This window comes from Macrobrachium nipponense, chromosome 41 (assembly GCF_015104395.2).
Source record: "Macrobrachium nipponense isolate FS-2020 chromosome 41, ASM1510439v2, whole genome shotgun sequence".
Taxonomy (NCBI): domain Eukaryota; kingdom Metazoa; phylum Arthropoda; class Malacostraca; order Decapoda; family Palaemonidae; genus Macrobrachium; species Macrobrachium nipponense.
The window spans coordinates 56668732-56694580 of NC_061102.1; the positions used below are offsets into that span (position 1 = coordinate 56668732).

Here is a 25849-nt window from a genome sequence, read left to right on the forward strand (position 1 = left end):
ACGAAAGTATACCAGTCGAAGTGGGAGGTCTTTAGAAGGTGGTGTAGAGCCAAGAAGTTGTCCTCCTCCTCTACCTCTATAGCGGAAATTGCTGATTTCTTGCTATTCCTGAGAGTAAAATCTCATCTAGCCGTATCCACAATAAAAGGGATACAGAAGTATGCTCTCGGTCTGTATTTCAGGAACAGAGGATTAGATCTGGCAAATAACAAAGATCTCCACGATCCATAAGATCTTTTGAGACTTCAAAGTCTAAGGAACCACCAGTACCTCCGAACTGGAACTTGGACGTAGTCCTCAAAATATCGTCTTCGGATAGATTCGAGCCTCCGCATCTGGCATCATTTAGAGACATAACTAGAAAATGCCTATTCCTTTTATCGTTAGCGACGGCAAAAAGAATTAGTGAGTTACAAGCTCTGCAGGATAAAGTAGGATTCAAGGGAGACTCGGCTATTTGCTCGTTTAAGACCCTGTTTTTAGCGAAAAACGAGAAATCCCACGAATCCATGGCCTAGGTCATTCGAAGTCAAAAAGGAATGTCGAGTCTCGTAGGCAGAGAAGCAGAGAGGTCTCTATGCCCTGTTAGAGCTCTGAAGTTCTATCTTCAGAGGAAGCGTCAGTTGGGAGGCTTCTTAGACAAGTGCCTTTGGTTTGGGCGCGGTAAAAGACACGCCCCACAAGACTGATGTCCAAGAATGCTCTAGCGTTCTTTGTAAGAAACGTCATTACGGACGCTCATAAGGTCTGTCCTGACGAACAATTACAACTACTGAGAGTAAAAGCTCATGAAGTAAGAGCGGTTGCGACGTCTCTCTCGTTTTATAAGAATATGTCGCTTAAAAACATTATAGATACGACATATTGGAGATGCAACTCAGTATTTGCATCTCATTACTTGAAAGACGTGCGTGTGACGTATGAGAAGTGCTTTTCTCTAGGTTCCTATCGTTATCGGCAGATACGATTCTGGGTTACCGGAGCCGACACCAATCCTTAAATGGTATATACTGTTCTTCTGTTTGGATATGGTCGAGAATCTCTTCGAACAATGGAGGATTCAGGCTCGCACGGGCGGCCGTCTAGGTTGTTCATAAGAGAATTCTTGTCATATCCAATTAGTTGAGTAAAATTTTTTTTGGAAAATTATGTATGTGTGCGTAGTGGTTTTTGAGTTACGGTTGTTGTGACGAGTTCGGGGCGGGGATAACTCGTAACAATCCTTAGTTCTAACATATGGTTAGGATCAGGTGGTCGGGATTGGTTGTGTGCTCCTTCATAAGGTGTATTGTCATATAAGTGGATCAGCACCCATTGACAAAGTCCTTTTAGGCTCTGCTGAGTAAGTGGGTAAGACCCCATCGGCAGACCCACAAGAACTCTTGGCCATAGATCACATATCTCGCTAAAGTTTCTTGAGGTGATGCAGACTACTGGGCAAACACCCACGAAGTAATACCACCTATCAGGTTAGGAACCAATTGGTTTTATTTATACCTACAACATATGTTGTTTACCTGTCTATTCCATATAGTAGCTGTCTCTTACTCCACGAAGGGTGCCAATCAGCTATGTATATATCTGACAGGTAAGTTGATTGTATGAAAATGATATTGTTATGTTACAATAAAGTTTCATACATACTTACCTGGCAGATATATACAATTAAAGGCCCACCAGCCTCCCCGCAGGAGACAGGTGGAAGAGAGAAAATATGATAGAAAACGGGGATGGTTCCTAGTCCTGCCGCCCAGGGCAGGCAGGTAGATCACCTGACCTACCTGTAGCGAGTGGCGCGAAATTTGAATTTCTGTCGGGGACGACGGAGTCTTAGCTATGTATATATCTGCCAGGTAAGTATGTATGAAACTTTATTGTAAACATAACAATATCATTTTCGGGCCAGGTAGCACTGGTGTCACTGCACTTTTCTTTTTTATGAATTAAAGACTCTGGAATCAGGAGATTATTACAAAACCTGATGGAGAAATGTGTACCATTGATGTTTTTATTATGGATAAACTATTTTCAGGAGTAACAAAAATTTCACGGGTTATTGTATTGGGTTAGAAACGTTTTATTAGAATATGTAATATGTAATTTATGTGGTACTAACTCAAAATTAAAATATGGAAAATACATTTGGTTTTTTTCATTACAGCTCTTTGGAGGAAATTGATGCACTTTTGGAATCTTTAGCTGTCAAAGGTTTGAGGGAGTCTAAATTAAAAGCAGCTATCACGCAGGCCAGAAAACAAATGGAAACAAATTTTGTTAAAGAGTAAGTATTCATAATCTAGACTTAACTTTATAGCAATTTACCTATGTTTCATTAGTATTAACTTTATAGCAATTTACCTGTGTTTCATTAGTATTTCAGTTGTTAATTTGGGAGATCTGTTAATATCATGATTATCAAGTATAGGTCAAGATATTATTGGGATGGCTCTTAATGTGAAAATGACCACATTAGCAGAAAATCCTTTTGTACCGAAGAATTTTCACTAACTTAGCAATCATCAGGTCTTAGTGGTACGTATCAGATAAGTCAAAGGTTGTAACTAGATTTAAGTAACTTACCAAGTAATTACTTAGCTGTAGCTTTAGCCTCACATACTGCCGGTACAAGAGTCAAATGATGGAATCGGCCTTAATAAAAGAGAAGCTGGTAATGAACATCTCAAAAGGGGCGTGGATCTCAGATGTCGTCAACCAAGTTTTCATTCAACCAACGCTTAAGAAGATTAAAGGAAGATTATCAGCGGGGGTGACCTAAATTGGCTTACTTGTGGACGGATCTCTTGGTATAAATACCACCTTTTCTGTAAACTTTTCTCATTCATATACCTGAAGAGAGAGACAGCAGTCTCTTGAAATATAGTACTTGTCTCTCTACATTTTGGTGTTTTTATGGGCTCCTTTTATTACAGGCAGTCCCTGGGTTACGACGGGGGTTCCGTTCTTGAGACGCGTCGTAAGCCGAAAATCGTCATAAGCCGGAACGACGCTTGGAAATATGTCTTAAACTAATAAAAAGTTATAAAAACCTTACTGTAATCCTTTGGTTACTAAATGTTGTTTGTAGTATTATGTACAACCTGGGGTTATTTTCATAAAAGAATGCTGGTTCTTGAAGGTAAAAACTATTGTAATCCTCTGGTGACACTACATTCTTGAAGTTTTATGTACAACCTGGAGTGATTTTGCAAAATCTTGAGGGCTACAAGAACAGCTGATTACTATTTACGTATCATATAGACTAATTAAAGTAAATGTATCTTTAAATAGGCTTATATATTAGTATCAACAAAACATTTCCTGCCATGAGTCAGAGGCCGTTTAATAAAACGAACACTTCTCTGTCCTATCTGTTCAGAAAATAAACGTTACGTCAATCCCCGAGACCATTGTTGCCAAAGCGTCTCTCTCTCTCTCTCTCTCTCTCTCTCTCTCTCTCTCTCTCTCTCTCTCTCTCTCTCTCTCTCTGATCAAATTACATTGGAAACTTGACATACGATTGCCCTAATATACGAATGTTTTGAGATACAACAGAAAATTTGCGAAAATACAAGCTTTGATATACAACGAAATATTTGAGATACGATTTGCGATGAGTTTAGTTGTAGGCGACCGATAAATGGCGTTCAGTCTGTTTGTTTGTTGGTGCTGCATGTTAACACGTGTTTAGTTCGTTGTATTTGCGCCTATTTTTCGTGTTATTTTGTCTATTTTATTATTAACCATGGGTCTCAAAGCTAAAGACAAAGCAGGTGACAAGAAAAAACCCAAGAAAATGATTTCGATGGAAGCAAAACATGAAATTATAGCAAAGCATGAACGTGGCGTTCGTATCGTCAATTTGGCAAACGAGTATGGTCGAAATCCTTCTACAATATCCACGATCATCAAGCAGAAGGAAGCTATAAAAACCCCCGAGACCATTGTTGCCAAAGCGTCTCTCTCTCTCTCTCCTCTCTCTCTCTCTCTCTCTTCTCTCTCTCTCTCTCTCTCTCTCTCTCTCTCTCTCTCAAATTGATCAAATTACGTACTGGATAATGTCTCTCTTTGGATACTTCGATTTTGCCAAATATTGAGGGCTACAAGAACAGTTGATTACTATTTACGTATCATATAGACTAATTAAAGTAAACGTATCTTTAAATAGGCTTATATTATTAGTATCAACACATTTACTGGCATGAGTCAGAGGGCCGTTTAACGAACGAACACTTCTCGGTCCTTAACTCGGAGCGTCGGAAGACGTCCTCTCTCTCTCTCTCTCTCTCTCTCTCTCTCTCTCTCTCTCTCTCTCTCTCTCTCTCTCTCTCTCTCTGATCAAATTACTGGATAATGTCTCTCTTTGGATACTTGGAATTTGCGTTGTAATCTAACCAGAAACTTCGTTTTGTTATTATTACTGGAAACAAGCAATGATTTTTTCATTATTTGCGCTTTTGGACTGTTATATGTAAACTAGTATGTATTCATTCTTGCTCGGAAACTAGTTCCGCATATGAGGCGTCACTAAAAAACATAGAAAAATACAACATAAAAAGTGTCGAAAATCATCATAATCTCAAAATTTTTGTTGTAATCTAACCAGAAACTTATTTTTATTAATATACTGTGCTAAACTATAAAGGATTTTTATCATAGTATGCGTTTTTTAAAAGCGTCGTTAACTCGGAGCGTCGGAAGCGTCAGCGTCGTAACCTCGGAACAAGCGTCGTAACCCAGGACGGATTTTTCCATTGAATATTTAAGAAAAAGCGTCGTAACCTCGGAACGTCGTAACCCGGGGACCGCCTGTAGATGGAATTCTGTTGTTACAGAACATTTTTACCAGTCATATATATATATATACAAATACAGTAGCTTACCCTACAGTATACTCTATACATATACGGTAAAATAATTGATAAATATAAGCCAATTCTCGGAGGTTCAGTGCATTCTGACTATGATAGTAGAAAATAAAAAGGGCACGAAACGAGAATCGGACTCTGTCCAACATCGGTAGAATTGTGCATTGTCAGGCTGCTGATGGCAACATATAATTATAAAATAAAAATAATGAATACTATGTATCTTTTCTATGAATCTTTTAAGAAGTTATTCATTACTTTACTGTAGTATCCAATAATATTGTATGTATCCTCATATCATTGTAGTATTATAAAATACTAACATATAGCAGTCAATGTTTTTGTTTGGAAATCAGCGGATGTTGAATACAAGGTTATTTTGGTGTATTTAATTCAATTCTGAGCGAATTTTCCTGCTTCTAGTTAGCATAAATGAATATCTAGATACTTGACATATACGAGACAAGGTAATTTTTCATTAGTCATGTAAGTCGAAATATGACTTGAATAAGTCTGTGAACTAAATTCTTTTTGTTGTTAACAGAAGGTTGGGGGGCAGGGGGGATATTTAATGTGTGAAAAAAATTATGTTGCTCCATTCGGTATTTTCACTTGATTTAATCGTAATGCGAGCTTTACGTTATCCGTTTTCAACTGTTTCAACATGAAAGCAACAGTAAAATGTGTTCTCTCAAGCCCAGTAGTTTTGATTAAAATTATTTTCTCTCAATTTTGTCTATGGGTGTGTTTGATGCCATAAGTTTGCCAATGCACTTTAATAATATTCATTAGCAGCTTGAACAGTTTTCTCAGCTTCAGCTACAACTTGGTTTAAATTTAACATTATATTTCCTTGCTGATCTTTGATCTATAGCAAATAAAGTTATACTTAAAATATATGTCCTATTCTACATAACGCTGTTTATAACATAACTCTGGCAATTATTTACTATCGAATGATGGTTGAAATACAATCCAAATGTAACCAGTTACATGAAAGAAATTATCAAAACTGTCTCAAGCACATACAGAGTAAGAAATTTGTGCCTGATAAATGTCTTATTGTTTTAATTATAGGTTTTGGCTTGGTTAAGCCTTCTCAAGTGGAGTATTTAACAAAATATATTAATTCTTCTAAGGTTAATTTAAAAAAAAATATTTCACTTCACATATTTATATTACTAACAACTATTTTCATAAAAACAAAGGATACATGACATAAATTTTGCTCCCATGAAGTTGTAAACAATTTGTGGTGTGTCCCTGTTAGTGACTGAACGGACTAACGGTGGCTGATTAGAATCAAGCTGAACCACGGGAGTTTCTGGACCATAGAATGCCGGTTTTAAGAGGTTCAACTGTATAGATGAAACTTAATTTTATTATAAAAATCATATTTTTGTAATTATTGCAGCTCTCTCTGCTCTCTCTCTCTCTCTCTCTCTCTCTCTCTCTCTCTCTCTCTCTCTCTCTCTCTCTCTCGTCTCTCTCTCTTCTCATCTCTCTCTCTCTCTCTGTGTTGCCATGTGTAGTTTTAATCTGTGTCTGGTATCTAAAGGGTCAGTGTCTTTCTTGCAGCCAGAAAATTCAGCAGGCTTCCTTGCCAGGTGCTGGCTATGAGAGACTTGACTGTTAAAATAATAACAATAGTAAAGATAATGATGACCTTTTGAGTAGAAGCAGTAATATTACAGAATTATGGTATTGGACAAGGTACATCGTTGGTATTAGTGACTGAGGTGTGATATGATCCTTGAATTCAGTCTTAATCCTTTCTTCTTTTGCTCCTTTCTTTTTAACTATTTTCCACTATTTACATATAATGCTGAACTCTTGAATTGTCAGGGTTTAGACATTCTCATATAGAAATGTTTCAAGTAGGATATTTTGGTAACAGTCTGTTAGTGGATCTTGAAATTGATGAATATAAGGTATTGATATTTAAGCATACAGTTTTTTCCTCTTCAAGGTGGCAGCCCCTTGAAGATTTAGTAGATGGATCTGTTCAACTGTTGGAAACACTAAGGGAAGATATAATCCAGATCGAAAAGGAGTTAAATGAAGGATGGCTTGGTAGTGTTCCAGATCCCGAAGCTTGGGAGAAGAAAGCAAATGAGGTAAGTGTGTGTGCTTTTCAGTCAGACTTTTTCATGGAATGTTAGTAATGGAATATTGATGAATATGCATGTGTATTAATTTACATAAGTTATTGGGTATATATGAGTGTTACCTTTATTTTTCTCTCTATCTCTCTTAGGCTGGCTCTGTCCAAGAACTTGGAGAATGTTTGATTGAAGCGCAGCGACACATACAGATAAAGTTCTTAAAAGGCATCATGAAGCCTATCCGTAAACCGATTCCTTCCGAAAACCCTGAAGCACAGCAAGGTAATGTGGTTAAGCTCAGCTTAGGAATGAGTTGAAGTTGAATAGTATGCATTGTTTAAACCATTATTTATTAGTGGAATTCACTTAGCTATACATATGTATATTTGATTTATTTCAAACCCACTACTTTGTGATAGCCTATCCTTTATGTTAGTGCAGTCTTCAGACACCACTTGTCTGTGGTTGTATCAAGTCCTTGAGTTTTCCTGTGTATTGTATTTCCAAATGCATCTACAATCTTGTTAGTACTACTAGATTATCTCGTTTCACTTATTTTTGTTAGTACCAATAGATTTTTTATTTCACATATTTACACCTTAAATTTGATTGTAATTCATGCCTTAAGAGTTTTCTGTTTATTAAATACATATCTGGTGTCGTTCAGTGATTGATTTCATACACCTAGTGTACAATTCTCTGTCCATGATCTAGGACAGTTTGGCAGTTTGTTTCTTTCTTTGCCTTTGCAGCAGCTTAAGTAGCATTTATATTTCTTTTGAAGAGCTTCTTTTGTTTTTTCTTTCTGTATGTAAGAATTTTCCCAGCTGTTTGCGAGTTATGATTAAGTAGATTTTCTTTGTGTTATATATAGTTGATGCCTTCATGGCAGAATTTCAAGAATTTTCAATAAGTACTTATAGACATATTTGGACATTTTGTCAAAATAAACTTCTCAAAATGTATTGTTGCTGGAGCAAGTTTTATAACCACTGGTTCCATGCAATGTGAAAACACCATACAAACAATATAAAGAGATTTACAAACTTTTTTTTATAAGTTGGGTCTCTTCTCTGTATTTTCCTTTTCCTCATCTTACTTCTTCCTAGCCCTCTTCCTCCTGTATTTGCCTTTACCTCATCTTCCTAATGAACACCATATTCTTTGGAGGCTTGAATTTCAAGTCAGTGGCCCCTGTGGGCTTGTTTCGTATGAAAAGGTTTCATCTTCTGAATGATAATACAGGTACTCCTCATTTAACTCTAGTTACAACGGCAACATGAAGAGAGAGAGAAAACCATAAAATGAAAATAAAAATATTGCCAAATGGTGACCAAGAGAAAGGCTATTCAGTACCAAAATTTAGCTTAGCCTAGGTTTTGAAAACCTTGAAATCTGTGGCTAAAGCAATAAATATAGCTTTAATATACTTTGTAAAGAAAAGCTATACAATTGAACCACTTAAAACTGGCATTCTATGGTCTGGGAACTCCCATGGTTCAGCTTGATTCAGCTGCTATTAGTTCGTTGCGTGGCCAACAGGGTGTCGCCAAATATTGTTTACAACTTGAAGGCAACACAAAAATTATGCCATATCTCTTGTCTTTATGAAAATAATTCTTATTCTTAGTAATGAAAAGAAAATCTGTGAAGTCAAATATTTTTTTTATATTAACCTGAAAATAAATATATTTTTGTAAATATTCCACTTGAAGTCTCCACCAAGTCAAACCTTTTAATCAAAACAGTGAGACATTTGGCATGCACACATTCCTTACTCTTAGGCTGCTTGAGTGACTTGTGTGATACAGTTTGATCATTCCTTTTATACAACTGTGTATTTGCATATGTATTCGATATGTCACCCATGAGATCAGATGATACTAGAGGTAAGAAGTTCAAGCATAAATCGTTATCTAAGCTAGAAAATGTTTATCCCATTAGTGAATAGTTAAGTGTTCCACTTTCCTCAATAGATGGCGGTGTTTACGTTTTGACAGCGACATTCAAATGCACTGTGATTGCCAAAATTCATTCATTATTTTTTCATCTCACCACCCTCTACAATCAAAATAAATGACGAAGAAACTAATTACTATAATTATGAAATTCCAAATTTAGGATATGAAAGTCACTGATGATAATGTGCAGATTCTGAGTAAAGTTTAGTACTGTATTGACTTACTATTAGGTTAACTCGGGAATGTAGGCTGAATGTGTTGAATTAAGTACAATTATTTTAAAGAAAATTATACACTATGAAATTATAAAATGATGAAGTTAAAGTATATGAGTAATAAAATTGTAAAAAGCATTGTCAGAACTTAGCCAAGTAGTAGGCTATGTTGAAAACTAGTTCTGTGTATAATATATGACTGAAAATTAATGCTATAACTCGAAATAAAGAGAATAACATGAAAATTATGCTATTAGTCAAAATAAAGAGAATAACACACTTAACAACATTCATTTAATGAAGTGGTCACTGGAACGAAACCCTGTCGTCAAACGAGGAGTACCTGTAATAGCAGTAATAATGATAATATTGCTTGGCTCAACAGCCTAGATTTCATTAGTCAAGAGCTGGAATAAGAGAATCGACCTGAAACAGCATGGCGCTTACTAACACTTCGATGAGGTGAAGTCATTTAGGAACAGAACTTTTGCCTCAAGTCTGTGAGCAAACAGTGTAGTGAGTCCATGGTGTTACCTTATCATACTTTCCAGAGCATAATTTGTGTTTAATGGCCTTTAGGTCTAGAAAAATCAAATTATTGTATCTGGACTTTGATAGTTATGGAGAAACACCCAAAAAGGAGCTTTCCCATCGTTTTTAAAATACTGCTGATTTTATTGCTCCTAAGATGATTACTATTTTTAGAAGTTAAGTTTGCAAGTTTTCCATTCGTTTGTCATGGCTTTAACTATAGGCCAATTTCAATTGCCAGTTTATCTTAGGTTTTTGAGGAGCTTCTCTGCAAGCATCTTTGTAGGTTTGTTGAAGATGTTGATCTGCTATCAGCATAACAGTTGGGATTTTATAAAGGCGTTGGTATAAGTGACGTTCTCTTCTCAAAGTCAACTGTCTTCCAAAATGCTCTAGATGAGGTTACAGAGGCACACATGGTTGGTCTAGATTTTAGTGCACCCATTTAACTGACTCATGAAGCATTCACCTACACGCTAAAATTTTTTGGTAATTGGTTGATCTTTATTCGTATTTTTAATGAGTTTTTAATAAGCAAACCCCAAAGTCTGTGTTGACGAGCAGTATTTTTGCTTGAGTTATGTCATTTCAGTTGTTCAAGGTGGTCTCCTTGGACCTTTTTTTTTATTCTGTATCTATATTAGTGACTTGTGGCTTGGTCTGGAAAACAAACTGATATGCCCATGGTGCTACTGTTCTAGCTGTTGTTCCTTCTTCACATCTTAAGTCTGTGGTTGCAGAATCCTTGAATAGAGTTCTGGCATGCATTCAGGAGTGGAGTAAGCTTTGGGGCATGAAGCTTAACCATTAGAAAACTCAAATTTATGATTACTGTAACTTTGATGTGAAATTGAGTTTTGAGAAACATATGTTTCCTTGGTTTCCTGAGAAGTTGGCATCTTTCAGATGTGTTTTTGAATGTTTTATGGTGAAGCATACTGTAATTATTTTAACTCACTCCTCTAGTATGTTTGGAGTACTGTTCCCCAGTGTGGTCTTTGGTTGCTGACCCAATCTCAAGCTCTTGGGTAAAGTTGTCATCAGTCTAGTTTATTTTGCTACTACTACAGCAAATTCCTGCACTTCTCTACCTGACCTAGCTAATTTTGCTTGTGAGACTAGGCAGACTGCTGCTGCAAAGAGTGCATAGTTTTCCAGCATCATTATCCAATTTGGTAGGAGTTTTATCTTGGTTTCAACTAAAATGTGGAATCATTCAAATATTTAAGAGTGGAGCAAATTCATTCCTGTTATCAGTAATTGACATCATCTGAATTTAATGTGTACCAGTTCTATTTTCTATTTCATTTATATTTATCACCTTTTCCTATAACCTCTCTTCTCAGGCTGATTTCCCTTAGGAACCCTCTGAGTTTGTAGACTGTTGCCTTGTCCTTAAGGATTTTCAGCTGAATACTAAAAGGAAGAAGGAAAAAGAAAGATTCTTGACTTTTCATAGGTAGGCATCCACTAAAGGAAAGAAGGACAAAGAAAAATTCTTGACATTTCTTGGGTAGACATCCTAAGCAAAGAGCAGTGATAGGGGACCTGGTTGGTTGATGAGAGCTGCTGCTCTTAACTTATGGAAAGCAACCTTCTCTTAAACATTGCTTGATGATCACTCAGGTATTCAAATGCACACTTATGGTAGGTTAAAAGGAACAGATTAAAGGAGAGTGGAGATTGCACTGACATAAAAGATAGGCTATCATAAAGTAATTGGTTTGTACATGAGAAAAAAAATTATTTTAATATTTGAAAATTATATATTTGGAATCTTAGAGTATGAAGAAGTGGAGGGAAGTTCTGTACAACAGTGGAGGGATGCTGTTAGCAGTTGTTCAACGCTGTCACGTCTACATCTGTTGGTGGGCATGTTTGATTCATGCATTAAATGGGAGAAATCTATGGCTACAAAGGTATGTAGGTTATTGAAATTGTTGAAATTTTTACCACAAATTGGGCATTTGTTCATACACGAAACAAACCTTCGGTCTTAACATTAGGATTTACTAGCGCCAAGCTGGAAACCGGTAGAATTAAAATTACACTTGTGAGATCCAGGGACTAATGGCATCTATACCAGGTCACGGGGCATGTATACCCAGAATGCCCACGGCTACCTGTGACCCATCAGTTATTTTCCTACCGCCTTTAAGATAAGACGTGTTACTGTCTATCTCATTTAAAGCCGGTTTTTCAGTTTGCCCGTTCTTTATCCATTTCATTTTTATTTTTCATTCCTTTTCTTTCTCCAAGTGTGATCAGTGTGTGGTAAGAGTGGATACGTGGTATGATGGAGAATTTTGCCTCAACATCGGGATCGTCTACCGCTTCGAAGAGGAGACAAAGGAAATGCCCAGGAGTCAGTGGCTTCCCTTGTTCTAGGTTCCTAACTTCGGTGTCGACGGATCCTCATCCAACGTGTAGTAGGTGCAGGGAAAACGTATGTACGGTTACTAATCCGTGTTCTGTTTGTCGCGGTTGGTCGGTGGAACAGTGGAAGAAGTTCTATGGGAAAAGCCAATACAAAAGAAAGGGGGTGACGCCATCTTTGGATGACCAAACCTTACCGGCTTCTTTTGTATCGGTAATAAACCAGGCTGCTCCATATGTTTCTCCACCTGCTTTTGAATTGTCTCATACCCCTTCGGTTTCTCCTAGCGGTTCTGTATCGGAAACGTCAGGAGGGCCTTGGGTAATTTTATGAATAATTTGCACTCTCCTTTGTTCCCAGCAAGTAGAGGGGGAGATCCGCCATCTTTGTTCCAGGCTCCTGCTACTCAAGCGCATAGGTTAGATGGTACGTGGTCAGCGCTAGGCCTACCAGGCGTACCAACCTTGGATGGTCTGCTTGCGCATTATATGACGTCACGGTTCCAGCAGGGTCCGGCAGCGCTGAATGTTCCTCATCCCCCGGGCTTGCAATTTATGGGAATTAATGCCGCGGCTTCACCATCCCACTCAGTATTTACAGCGATGCAGAACGTGGGAGGTAGTTTGGCAGCAAACGTGCGGTTGCCAGCAGAAACCTCTCAGTCTCTCCCTACGAGAGGGATGACGTCACAACATACGTCACACTCTGAGATGGCAGGCGTGATGACGTCACAGACCGATTCTCGGCCTTTTTCGATGCACCCAGACGCTAATACGCCTTCGACCCGTCAATGCAAACTGTAATGCAGAAATTACAGGATATAGAGGAGAGAATGAATAAGAGAGACAAAAAGAAAAAGTGTGATTCGCCTTCTTCATCTTCTTCCTCTAGTTCGGCGTCATCGCTAAGTCCGATAACGTCACGGCGAGCGCCAGTCAAGCGTTGGAGGAGGATTCGGGAGTTCCTAGCGGATCCTCGGGCCAAGAGGAGAAGAATCAATTCTTCCTCTTCTTCGGACCAAGACTGTCATTTCCAAGTCAGCAAGAAGGTCGGAAAATCAGTGGCTGTTAAGCACAAGGTTGGCAGACGAAGCCGTTCGCAAGAGTCTGAACAAGCGAGAGAGGTGACGGCCGGCGAGCTAGCGGCCGAGGCGGAGTTGCCAGTTCGGATCGCAAAAACTGATCGGATACCTCTGGTAAAATCGACGTTGGCGGAGAAAGGTGCCAGCAGAGGATGGAATGCAGGTCCCAGTTTCGCCCGTAAGGCCGTTCAAAATACGTACGAAGGACGATAAGGCTCCTATTAAAAGTACGAAAAATAGAGAGTTGGCAACCTCGGCGGATACGTTCGTGGAAGGCAGTGTCCGTCTGGATAGAAGGCCGAAGCCGGGCTCGCCGACGCTCGAAAACGATGCCAATGCAATAATAGAGACGAACTTACCTCTGTCTTAAGGGAGCCTTCATCTTGGAGATCTAGACGAGATTCTCGCTCTAGATCCGTGAGCAGAGAAAGAGTGAGACGTTCTCGTTCCCCTGCTGACTATCTGGGATCGAGCCAACAGCGGCCAGCAAAGATCAAAGAGACCGCGGCCGTAGGGGCAGGCGGCCGTGGAATTCCGGGCCGTCTGTCAGAAGATAGAGGCGAGACAACATCTCTCGTGACGGAGAGTGGTACACTAGAGCCGGAGGAAGGAGAAAACCAAGAGTTTCTGGCCTCGTATGCAGAGGTTATTGATTTGATTCGTCAATTCAATAGCCTTCGGAGAAGACAGAAACACCGGCCAGTATGCTTCCTCCTAGGAATTGACATGGCGTTTGGACTAAAGAGGGATACCAAGGTGTCGTATGAATTGCCTTGTTCGAGTCATGCGGAATCGGTCTTGCAACACGTAAACGCAAAGATTGCAGGGAGGGATAATTCCTTAAGATGTAATAGATCATTTAAATTTATTCCCCCTCCAATGATAAAGCAAAGGAAATATTATACGACACCGAAGGTCCTTTGCTGTCTAGACAAATGAACCCTAATGTTGTAAGGTTAAGGCCTGGATTAACCTTGGATCAGGTTAAAATGGAGTGCCCTTCGATGACGTACCAAGAGGCTGCTACGTTAGAAGCAACAGCTTCTTCTGTCTTTCAGGCTGCGTCCTGGTTAGACCTTTGGTCAACAGCAGTGGCGAAAATTGCATCCTCGGAAGCAACAAGGAAAGTAGTGGATGAACCATTGTTCATTAGATTACTACAGTCAGGGTCCAAGGCGATTGCGTACCTGACAAACGTAAGTGCCAATGTTTGGGCAAATATCCTGCTAATGAGGAGAGATGCAGCATTGGCTAGACTAAGCCGCAATGTGGATTTGGATTCCCTGTTAGCAATGAGGAATGGGGATATCTTGGAATCGCAACTACTGTTGCCAGAGGTCATACTGGAAGAGGCGATAGATAGAAGAAGGATGGACACTAACGATAGGTTGGTGCAACAGGCAGTTAGGAAAACCTCTAACAGTCAAACTACTCCTTTGGAGGGAAGACAACAGCAGATGCCTCGAAAGAAGACAGTGAGACATAGCATCCCTAATAGAGTCACAAGACCCTCTTCCCCAAAGAGGATAACTCATCGGCCCTTTTCAAATAGAAAACAACAGAGGAAGGGGCAATAGGGGAAGAGGGAGAGGCTCAAGAAGATAGGATGGGCGCCTCCCATCACTCAGGCCACACCAGTGGGGGGTTGCCTGGCAAATCACTGGAAGGTGTGGCAGGAACTAGGGGCAGAGCAGTGGGTGGTGGATGTTCTCAGGATCGGGTATTTGATTCCGTTCGAGGTAACCCCGCCCCTGACAGATCAACCATTACCCCACGTCACTTATGCCCACAAATCTCAGAAGGCCACTATTCTGCAGGACGAAGTGAAGAAGATGATGGAAAAAAGGAGCTGTGCAACAAGTATGCAGTCCGACAAAAGGCTTCTACAGCAGGATTTTCCTGGTACCCAAAGCCAACGGGGAGTGGAGGACAGTAATAGACCTGTCAACGCTGAATCTTTATAAGGAAAACCAGTTTCAAGATGGAAACTCCGAAAACGGTTCTACAAGCAGTCAGAATCGGAGACTTTATGCTGACAGTCGATCTAAAGGACGCATACTTTCAGATACCAGTCCATCAGTCTTCAAGGAAATTTCTCCGCTTCAGTCTTGCAGGGAAAGCTTTCGAGTGCAAGGTCCTGTGCTTCGGATTGACAACGTCTCCTCAAGTTTTTACAAGAGTGTTCACCCTCGTGTCGGCGTGGGCGCATGCTCAGGGGATCAGGCTAATAAGATATCTGGACGATTGGCTGGTGATAGCAAAGTCCAGGAGAAATTACTCAGGGACAGGGCGGCCCTCCTGCAGCTTTGTCACAGCCTAGGTATTGTGGTGAATCAGCAGAAGTCGCAGCTGGATCCAAGTCAACGTTTGGAATATCTGGGAATGGTGATAGACACAACACAAGCCAAAGTATTCCCGACAGACCAAAGAGTAGAGAAATGCAAACAAGTGGTGAATGCCTTTCTGGAAAGCAGACAGCCAGCAAGACAGTGGCAGGTGGTGCTGGGAATCCTAACCTCCCTGGAGAAGCTAGTACCACAAGGAAGGCTACACCTTCGGTCCCTACAATGGAGGATGAAGGAGTTTTGGTCACCAACAGTAGATCAACCCGTACGAGCAAATTACCCTTGTCGGCAGAAGTGAGGAAAGACTTGCTGTGGTGGGTGGACGACGACAATCTGACAGTGGGTGTCCCCCTTCAACATTCCTCCCCAGACCTCTTGCTGTTCTCGGATGCGTCACTAGAAGGCTGGGGAGCCCATATGGAGGAGTTGATGGTGTCAGCAAAATGGAGTTGCAAGGACAGAGAACTCCATATAAACGTGCTGGAGTTGAAAGCAGCTTTCCTGGCTCTACAAGAATTCAGGGAGAGAGTAAAGGGACACTCAGTGGTATTGATGTCAGACAACACCACAGTAGTAGCTTATATAAACAAGCAAGGAGGCCTAGTTTCTCGGCAGTTACATGTGATGACAGTTCAACTTCACCAGTGGGCTATAGAGAACCTGGTAGACATCAAGGCCAGGTATATTCCGGGAAAAAGAAACATAGTGGCCGACAAGTTGAGCCGCAGGGATCAGATTCTGGGAACGGAGTGGTCCCTACACCAACAGGTAGTGGACAGGATGCTCATGTTGTGGGAAGGACCGATCATAGACCTATTCGCAACCAGGTACAACAAAAAGTTGGAAGTGTATTGTTCAGTAGTCCCGGACGCAGAGGCAGTAGCAGAAGATGCGCTACAACACCCCTGGGACGATCTGGACGTGTACGCATTTCCTCCATTTTGTCTAATCCGTCAGGTTCTGAACAGGGTAATGCGGTCTCAGAACCTCAAGATGACCCTGGTAGCCCCGTTATGGGGCCGAAAGCAGAGTGGTTTCCAGACCTACTGGAACTCCTAGTAGATGTGCCAAGAGAGTTACCTCCATGGAGCAACCTTCTGTGTCAGCCTCACGTGGAGAGGTACCACCAGTCGGTGAAGTCCCTATCGCTTCACGGGTGGAGACTGTCAAGTATCTCCTCCGAGAGCGAGGGTTTTCGCAGAAAGCAGCAACTCAGATGGCAGGTAATATCAGAAAATCATCTGCGACAGTATACCAAGGAAAGTGGTCAGCATACTGTGATTGGTGTCGTAGAGGGAACGTGTCTCCACTCGGTACCACTATTCAGCAGTTAGCAGACTTTCTGATATATCTCAGAACAGAAAAAACATATGTCTGTATCTGCAGTGAAGGGGTACAGGGCTGCTCCTAGCCTCAGTCTTACGAATGAAAGGAGTGGACATATCGTCTTATGGGAGTTGGCCATGCTGATGAGGAGCTTTGAACAGTCATGCCCACCAAAGGAGCTAAAAGCCCCAGATTGGGATCTGACCAAGGTACTGAGTAGTCTGACAAAACCCCCCTATGAACCACTAAGGCAGTCCACGGATAGGAGCCTGACCCTGAAGACAGTCTTCTTATTGGCCCTGGCTTCAACCAAAAGGGTGGGGGAGCTACATGGCCTCTCATATCTCATAAAGCACTCGAGAGGTTGGAGATCAATGGTGTGTGAGTTTGTCCCAGAATTCGTGGCAAAGACCCAAAATCCAACAATAGTAGACGGCAGATTCGACTCCTTTACCATACCTTCCTTGGCAGACTTTGTAGACAACGACAAAGCTGAAATGCTCCTGTGCCCCGTCAGGGCACTAAGGGAGTACTTAAAGAGAACAAGGCACCTCAGGCCGGGGTGCCAGAGGTTGTTCGTAAGTACAGGACGGAACAAGAAGGAAGTGTCCAAAAATACAATATCATTTGGCTAAGGGAGACTATCAGAGATGCTATACTGCAGAAGACAGAGGGTCAGATAGCCAGGTGGGAGCTAGAGCTCATGACATCAGGGGTGTGAGTGCTTCCCTGGCATTTAGAAGAACATGTCTGTGGATAAAATTCTGAAAGCTGGCGTGTGGAAGCGTCAAACAACTTTCACCTCATTTTATTTGAAAGATGTTGCCCATAGATCCTTGGACACCTTTTCCTTGGGTCCAGTGGTGGCGGCCCAACAAGTGATATAGTTCATCCAGTGCCCCTGGCGGGTCAGTTTGCGTCTAGTCTAAGATGAAGGTATGAAAGTAGAATGAATGGGATGACTGGTCTTTTTTCTTTATACTTTCTTCCTACTCCTTTAACTACGGGCAATATGAAGGAGAGTACCGTCATGTGCTGGAACGGACTAGATGCAGGTGAGATGGTCAGCCATACTGTGAAGCTATCTTAGCTGATGATATACTTTTCAGTAGCAACACACCCCTCTGGATAATAAGGAAAAGAAAAGGAAGGGTGAAGGTGGATCCAGTCGCAAGGGACAAGAGTAAACAGTAGAATGGTATCTACACCCAGTGGGAGGAAACCAATAGATCCGCTTATATCTTTGGTCCTAGGTTCATTGTCCATTCTCTTAGAATTTCCCTATATATTCGGAAATGGATAAGGTGGCAAACTCCCAGTCAGTTGTAGAGACTTACCTCCCTCCAATAGTAAGTCTATCCTAATGTTAAGACCGAAGGTTTGTTTCGTGTATGAACAAATACCAAATTTGTAACTAATTTGTATTTTTCATAACTAACAAACCTGAGGTCTTAACAGTTAAAGGCCCACCTCGAACCACCCCTCTAGCAGTCTAAACTGGGTTAGAAATATAACTGATGGGTCACAGGTAGCCGTGGGCATTCTGGGTATACATGCCCCGTGACCTGGTATAGATGCCATTAGTCCCTGGATCTCACAAGTGTAATTTTAATTCTACCGGTTTCCAGCTTGGCGCTAGTAAATCCTAATGTTAAGACCTCAGGTTTGTTAGTTATGAAAAATACAAATTAGTTACAAATTTGGTATATTTTATGAATTAACTTTTGCAAGACTTTACAGAGAGGTTCATTCACAAGCAGAGATATAGAGTTTGAAACTCAGTGATTCAATGAATCATCAAGAACCTGCCTTAAGCCTGGGTAAATGGAAGGTTGGATTGTCTAGTAAAGGTATACAAAGCATAGTTTCAAGATTTCAGACAAGGTGTTGATTGTGAAAGGAAAAGAAAATCTGCATTCGTGGAAGCATGACAAGACACAATGGAATTTGCAAAGTGGTCCGGGATGAATGAATGAAAGGACAGTTAGAATTGAAATGCTTACAAGAAAGAGTAGTACATTTTTACACTTTTTCAACATGTATGTACTAAGTAAATACAGTCGGGTCTCAAAATAGTATGCATGATTGGGTTGTGTGATTCCCCTTTCATATGGTCGCTAGTTCTCAAAAATAGATTTTCTGTATCTGCGAAGCCGTTCAAAGTCTGCGAGTCACGCGCCACAAACATATAAAATCTATTGTCTTTTCAAGTATTTTAGGTGGTGGGGCCATTCATTGGTATCTGAGAGAAGGGGTGGGGGAAATGCGAGAGAAAGATTTCCTGCTCAGTCATTTGTGACGTCATAGTGCAGTGTGTATGAATGATCGGTATCATCATCATCACGCCATACGTATTATTCAGATATGCAAAGTGTATTCTCATCATCCGCATCATGTATTCATCTGCCTAAAGTCGAAGAGGAAGACCTATTTTCTCGAAACTAAAAAGCTTGTCCTTAAGTTAAAGACGAAGGAAAGAGCAACTTCCATTTTGGCAGTAGTTGACAACTTGAAATCCATCATTGCTGAACATGAAGTAAGAATTATTTTGTCAAGGTTAACTTGTTTTGACTAACTTTTAGCATTTGATCATTTACTTTTTTTTATTGTTGAAATAGATTTTGATGAAAATGGTTAGTAAAAGTGATTAACAGAGAATTATATGTGATTGAGAGAGAGAGAGAGAGAGAGAGAGAGAATCCTTCAATCTAATCATTTCAAGAAACTCATTTTATGTTGAATTTTGAATTTTTATCATTTATAAAGGTGGTAGACGTAAAGGAACAGGCCAAACAGAGGCGATTGGTCGAGCCTACTCCTTGTTGTCAAGTTGTACCAATGGGGTTATACAGAAGAGAAGGTCATCATCGTGACGGTTGGTCTGTAACTGCATCGAAGCTCAAAATTGAGCAATGTTAAGAAGGTGTCTGTCTGTTCATTGAAATTTGAGAGTGGGTTCATTGTTATGAAAAACCACTTTCAATTTCCTGTATATAAATAAGGTTGCCCAGAGGTCCTGGAACACAATTTCCTTGGGCCCTCTGGTGGCTGCTCAACAAATGGTGTAACTCATCCTGTACCCCTGGCAGGTCAGTTGGTATCTTGTCTAAGATGATGGTATGAATGTGAAATGGAGGAGTTAACTGGCCTCTTTCCTTTTCAAATTTCTGTCTCCTCCTTTACTTTAGGCAGTAAGAAGAGAGTACCATCATAAGCTGGAATGGACAAGGTACAGGTGAGTGAAGTAGCCATACTGTTAGGGTTAGTATCAGTAAGGTACCTATCAGTAGCAGGACATTCCTTTCTTCAGCAAGGGGAGAGGAATGATAACAAACCTACATGAGTGGATGAATTGGTTTGTTAGAAGAACAGATCTTCTTATCTTCCTCGGACGCAGTGAATTATGACATTGTGTAGAACCCAGAAGTCTGACTCTATGATAATCATATATGTCTTAGATTTTGAAATAAGACCGAAGGTTTGTTTCGTATATGAACAAATGACAAATTTTTAACCAATTTGTATTTTTCATAACTTACAAACCTGAGGTCTTAACATACAAAGGCCCTCCTCTAACCACCCCTCTATCAACTAAACTGGGTTGGAAGAAAAACTATTGGGGTCACGAGTTAAAGGGGTATGTGGGTGGCTCCACATGTCTCGTAACCAAGAACAGATGCCAATAGTCCCATGCGTACACAATTATTTTAAACTTTACCGGTTTCCAGCTGGCGCTGAGTATTTATCCTAATGTTAAGACCTCAGGTTTGTAAGTTATGAAAAATACAAATTGGTTAAAAATTTGTAATTTTTAAAGTAAAGTCTCTGCTCCTTGTGAACCCCAACCTAGCCTTTTTAAGACATTTCAGATCTAGGTTGGGGAGCCCATCTTATGGAAAATTAAGTTACTGGGATATGGTCCTCAGAACAGAAGAACCTGCACATACACATGTAATAACTAAGGCTGTTCATTTGGGTCTCCTAGCCTTTTTAGACACAATCATAGACAAGTCAGTAGTGGCATTCTGACAATACCATTGCACTTTCCTACATCAGGAAACAAGGTGGGACTCATTCCTTCTACCACTGCAAAGCGACAAAGGACCTCTCTTTTTTGGCAGACCAGAATAAAGTGAAAATGGTCATTTGTTTCATTCAAGGAAAGTTGAATGTGTTTACAGACAACTTGATTCGTCGCAAACAGGTCCTCCCCGCATAGTGGATGTTGGACCCTCTGGTCTGTAGCAACCTTTAGAAACTTTAGGGGCAGACCAACCTTGGATTTGTTTGCCATATCGAGGAATCATTGCCTTCCTCTCTTCTGCTCTTTAATCCTGGACCCTCTGACATGGACAACAGATGCCATGCTTCAGAATTGGACAAACCTAGACCTCTATGCATTCCTGCCATTCAGTATGGTCAGGGAAGTGGTCAACAAATGTCAGTCACGTCACAACGAGACAATGACCGTGGTAGTTCTGTTCTGGCCTTTGAAAGAGTTGTTCCCAGACCTTATAAGACTTTAGTGGACTTCCCAAAGCCCTGTCTGCAAAGCCCATGTCTGCTTAGACAGCCTCACTTCAGAAAGTTCCACTAGGGATTGTCCACTCTTGCTCTGACAGGATTCAGACTGTCAAGTGACTCGTCAGAGCCAACGGCTTTTCAAGATCTGCTGCAGAGACTATTGCAAGATGTAGATGTCTACCTTCTTCCAAAGTCTATCAGTCTAAGTGGGCAGCTTCTGAAGATGGTGCAGCAGACATAACATCTCGTTTTCTAAGGCTTATGTAACTTGGACAGCAGACTTCCTTCTTTATCTGAGAAACTTCAAGGGGCTCTATCTTTCCACATTAGAGGTCATAGAGCTATGCTGAGTTCTGTGTTTAAACATAGAGGCATAGATTTGTCTTCTAACCAGGATCTTAGTGATCTCAAGTCATTTGAAACTTCCTAAAGCAACTTTCAACTCTGTCTCTTGGAATCTTGATGTGGTTCTTAAGAGGTTAACGAGGCCCCCCCCCCCCCCCCCCCCCCCCCCCCCCCCCCCCCCCCCCCCCCCCCCCCCCCCCCCCCCCCCCCCCCCCCCCCCTATTCGTGCCTCTCTGTTTCACCTCTCTCAAAAACTTGACTCAAAAGACTATTCCTTGTTGCTTTAGCCTCTGCCAAGGGTGTCGGTAAGCTTTAGGCCATTGACAGACGGATAGGATTTCCTGGCCAAGAACAAGGTACCATCCCAGCCCTGGCCTCGTTCTCTCACCAACAAGGAGTGCCGCTTAGCAAACTATCTCCAAAGGGGCTGGGAATGCACCTGAATAGTAAATGTGTTTTTGGGACAAAGGAAAGCAGAGAATACATAAACCTCCTCGAGATGCGAGTTGTGGGGTTGGCCCTACAGCACTTCCAAGTGCCAGTGTATCCAGGATTATGTGCAGTGGTAGTGTACCTGATAGCAATATAAGGTGCCCAGGGAAAAAAATGTAATGGCCCATCTAACTAATCAGGAAAGATCAAATCATGGGGTGACTGGTTCCTATACCAGAATGTAACACATGAACCCTCAGAAATGTGAAATAATCTGACAGTTGACTTGCTCGCCACAACCCAAATGCCAAATTCCAATTCTTGCTCTCCAGTTCCAGACCTGAGAGCGGTAATGCAAGACCCCTCTGCCATCCATGGAACATTATATGGATGTGAATGGTTTTCTCCCTGTTCAGCCTTTTGAGAAGCCATGACTTGCAAATTCATATCCCAGGGACTATGAAGGACCTGGTGGCACTTAGTCGATATTCCAAGGAAACTTCATCAGGGTTCCTTCCCCCTAGTTCAAGAGAACATTGAGAGGTACCATTGGGCACTAAGCTCCCCCTGCCTTATGGATGAAGGCTACCCACCATCTGCTGGGGTTTTCAAGAGGTGCTGCAAAGGTGATCACAGTCTACTATTGTCCACAGAAGCTTACCAGGGAAAATGGGCCGTCTTCCGGTGTTGGTGTTGTCGAAGGGGTCATTTTCCATTTATGGCCTTTGCAAGAAGTCACAGACTTCCTACATAATTCCTGCAGAAGAACCTCTCATTAACAGTGATGAAGGGATATAGAGGATCTCTTTCACAATTGTTTAGACCAATAGGCTTTATTTAGCGGATTTGATCAAGTGTGTATACGCACACACCGGAAGGTCAGAGCCCCTGAAGGGGAAGTGATGGAATTCGATAAAGTACACACACACACACACACACACACACACACACACACACACACACACACACACCAGGAGGTCAGAATCCTTTAGGGGGAAGTGACACAGGCTCTAGCAAGTCTAAGAGGGCCCTCCTAATGAACCCCTGAAGACAGCAGGAGACAGAATCTTAATGTTGAAGATAATATTCCTTCTGTCCCTAGTCTAAACTAAGGGGGGTGGGGTTGTGTAACTCCACATAAGACACAGAGATTTCCTTGGATATGGATGAATGCTTTTGTACCCCATCAGAGCCATCAAGCACTAGCTGAAAAGAATAATGGCCCACTAACCAGCGTGCAAAAGGCAGTTTGTGAGCACAGACGTGAAGAAAGAGGAGGTGTCTACAGACAGCATCTTCTGACTCAGAGGAAGGTCCCTGAGCATGCTTCTGAGCAGGAATAGAAGTCACCTTGGAAGGGTGAAGACCCACAACAACACCAGGGTGATAGGACCGATGGTTGCTCACCTGATGAACCACTTTGTCCTTCAGGCAGTGAATGGAAGTGTGTGGAAGAAGCTGTCTACCTGCATGGCCTTTTACCATAGGGACCTAGTACAAACCCTGAACATGTTCACCATGGGCTCAATGTTCATGACCCAGCAAGTGGTGTATAGGGGTATAGAGCCCCACAGGAGAGGCCCTGCCTTGGGAGGGTGGCACTTTGTTCGCAAAGGAGGAGGTTGAGGGCAGAATGAGAGATAACCAACAGGTCCTTGTCAAGGGAACCCCACAGAATTTAAGTGAGTAACAAAGAGGCAGACTCCTGTATGTTACGTTACACACCTGTGGACAGTGGAGTTACAGACTTCATCCCGGGGGAAGTGAGAGACAGTTCTTAGCGTCTTAGGGAGGATTACCTTTGAATGACTGGCCTGAGAGGTTGGTAGTTTAATAATGGCTCTCCCACCTATTTAACATAGTGGCAGGTAGATCATCCTCCCTCTTTGGATGAGGCTCTTAGGTATATAAACTGGCTTTTATAAAGGCTTTACCCACCTGATTCACACCTCTTCGTTAAGATTCTACCACCTCTGGATCGTGTTGGGTATTTCTGTCTTTGGGCTGGTCCCTACCATGATTGAGATAGACCAAGAGAGTCAGGGCAATGCCTAAGCCTAGCTGATTATCTTTTGTCTTTTTATTTAGTACACAGCTGAAGATTGACATGTACTTGGATACTTCATTTAATGATAGTTTGTGTGTATACCTAGGAAAAGAAAATTCTTTAAAAATTGGTAAATTTTGTATATAATGGATGAGTGTGTGTGTGCAATCAATCATATGAATTTTTGTCTGCTTATCTGTTTATTATTTTTCTTGCATTGTGTATTTTCCAGTGATCTAAATATTTGTGGAATCTTTGTGCACGATTAAAACAACTAATATCAAATTTTGTTACCAAGCTTTTCCATAATCCTTTACAGAAATGTAAGGTATGCAGGGCGCAGGACACTTCGGTTCCATTAGCAATATGTGACAAATGCGAGGGTAGCTACCATTGGAGATGTCTGCGTCCTCAAATCAGTGAAGAACCTCCAGAGCCTTGGCTTTGTCCTGGCTGTCAACCAAGTAAAAACAAAGAAAGAAGAAAAATAACAAGAAACCAGGTATGCCATTTATCTTTTTTTTTTTTTTTTTTTTTTTTTTTTTTTTTTTTTTTTTTTTTTTTTTTTTTTTTTTTTTTTTCATCATTTGGTTGACTATATTCATTGTATCAGAGCTAGTGAAACCAATTAGTGTTTTGACACCTCTAATGCAGCAAGAGAAATTATCACTTCATCATTGATTTTCTCTGGCACTTATGTTGACCAGAAAGCCTTAAGTACACAGTAAACTAAACTATTGGTTAGACAAACTAGCACAATGGGACTAGGAAAAAGGTGGAGGTAAAAACAGCCAGTCAATATTCTCTGTGGCAACTCCTTAGTGCTACATGATTGTAGGTTCTGCTTAGGAAAAGAATTTGATCATTCTTTCCCCACAAATAATTACACAAACAGGTAGAGAATCCTCCATGTTTTAATAAAATTAAAATCCCTAATGTAATTATTGTGTCATTACTGCGTACAAGGGCAAGGGCTTTGCTCTGATTTTTATGGCTGAGTACCCCAGAATTTGATTGCACTTTTTATTTTTATTTGTTTTTTTTCCAAAATGGGAGATGCTTCATTTCTTTATTTTATATAAAGGTTCATTTTTATGCCTCTGTTTTGTGTGTGGGTGAGGGACTTTTATCAGATTCCTGTTATAAGTTGATATATCTTGCTTGAAAGATTTCTCCCTGTGGCTCTAAATTCAAATTCATCCCCCCTTTTTTATGTGTGTGTGTAAATATATATATATATATATTTTTTTTTTATGGTTAGGATTAAAGTTCCTTTGTTCATACACGAAACAAACCTTCGGTCTTAACATTAGGATTTACTAGCGCCAAGCTGGAAACCGGAGAATTAAAATTACACTTGTAGATCCAGGGGACTAATGCATCTATACCAGGTCACGGGGCATGTATACCCAGAATGCCCACGGCTACCTGTGACCCATCAGTTATTTTCCTACCGCCTTTAAGATAAGACGTGTTACTGTCTATCTCATTTAAAGCCGGTTTTTCAGTTTGCCCGTTCTTTATCCATTTCATTTTTTTATTTTTCATTCCTTTTCTTTCTCCAAGTGTGATCAGTGTGTGGTAAGAGTGTATACGTGGTATGATGGAGAATTTTGCCTCAACATCGGGATCGTCTACCGTTTCGAAGAGGAGACAAAGGAAATGCCCAGGAGTCAGTGGCTTTCCATGTTCTAG

At 40.9% G+C, this 25849-nt stretch overlaps 1 protein-coding gene across 3 annotated transcripts in view; it reads left to right on the plus strand.

Moving 5' to 3' along the window:
* Nucleotides 1-25849, plus strand: part of LOC135212778 (tyrosine-protein kinase BAZ1B-like) — a 245752-nt gene that overhangs the window by 156159 nt on the left and 63744 nt on the right. For all 3 annotated transcript variants that reach the window (XR_010313993.1, XM_064246550.1, XM_064246551.1), the window contains exons 17-21: nucleotides 2162-2281; nucleotides 6835-6982; nucleotides 7123-7252; nucleotides 11460-11596; nucleotides 24474-24656. Coding sequence is in view for 2 of the 3 variants with exons in the window: in XM_064246550.1 (XP_064102620.1) it covers nucleotides 2162-2281; nucleotides 6835-6982; nucleotides 7123-7252; nucleotides 11460-11596; nucleotides 24474-24656 (718 nt within the window). In the remaining variant the exon portion in view is untranslated. The remainder of the gene's footprint in view (nucleotides 1-2161; nucleotides 2282-6834; nucleotides 6983-7122; nucleotides 7253-11459; nucleotides 11597-24473; nucleotides 24657-25849) is intronic.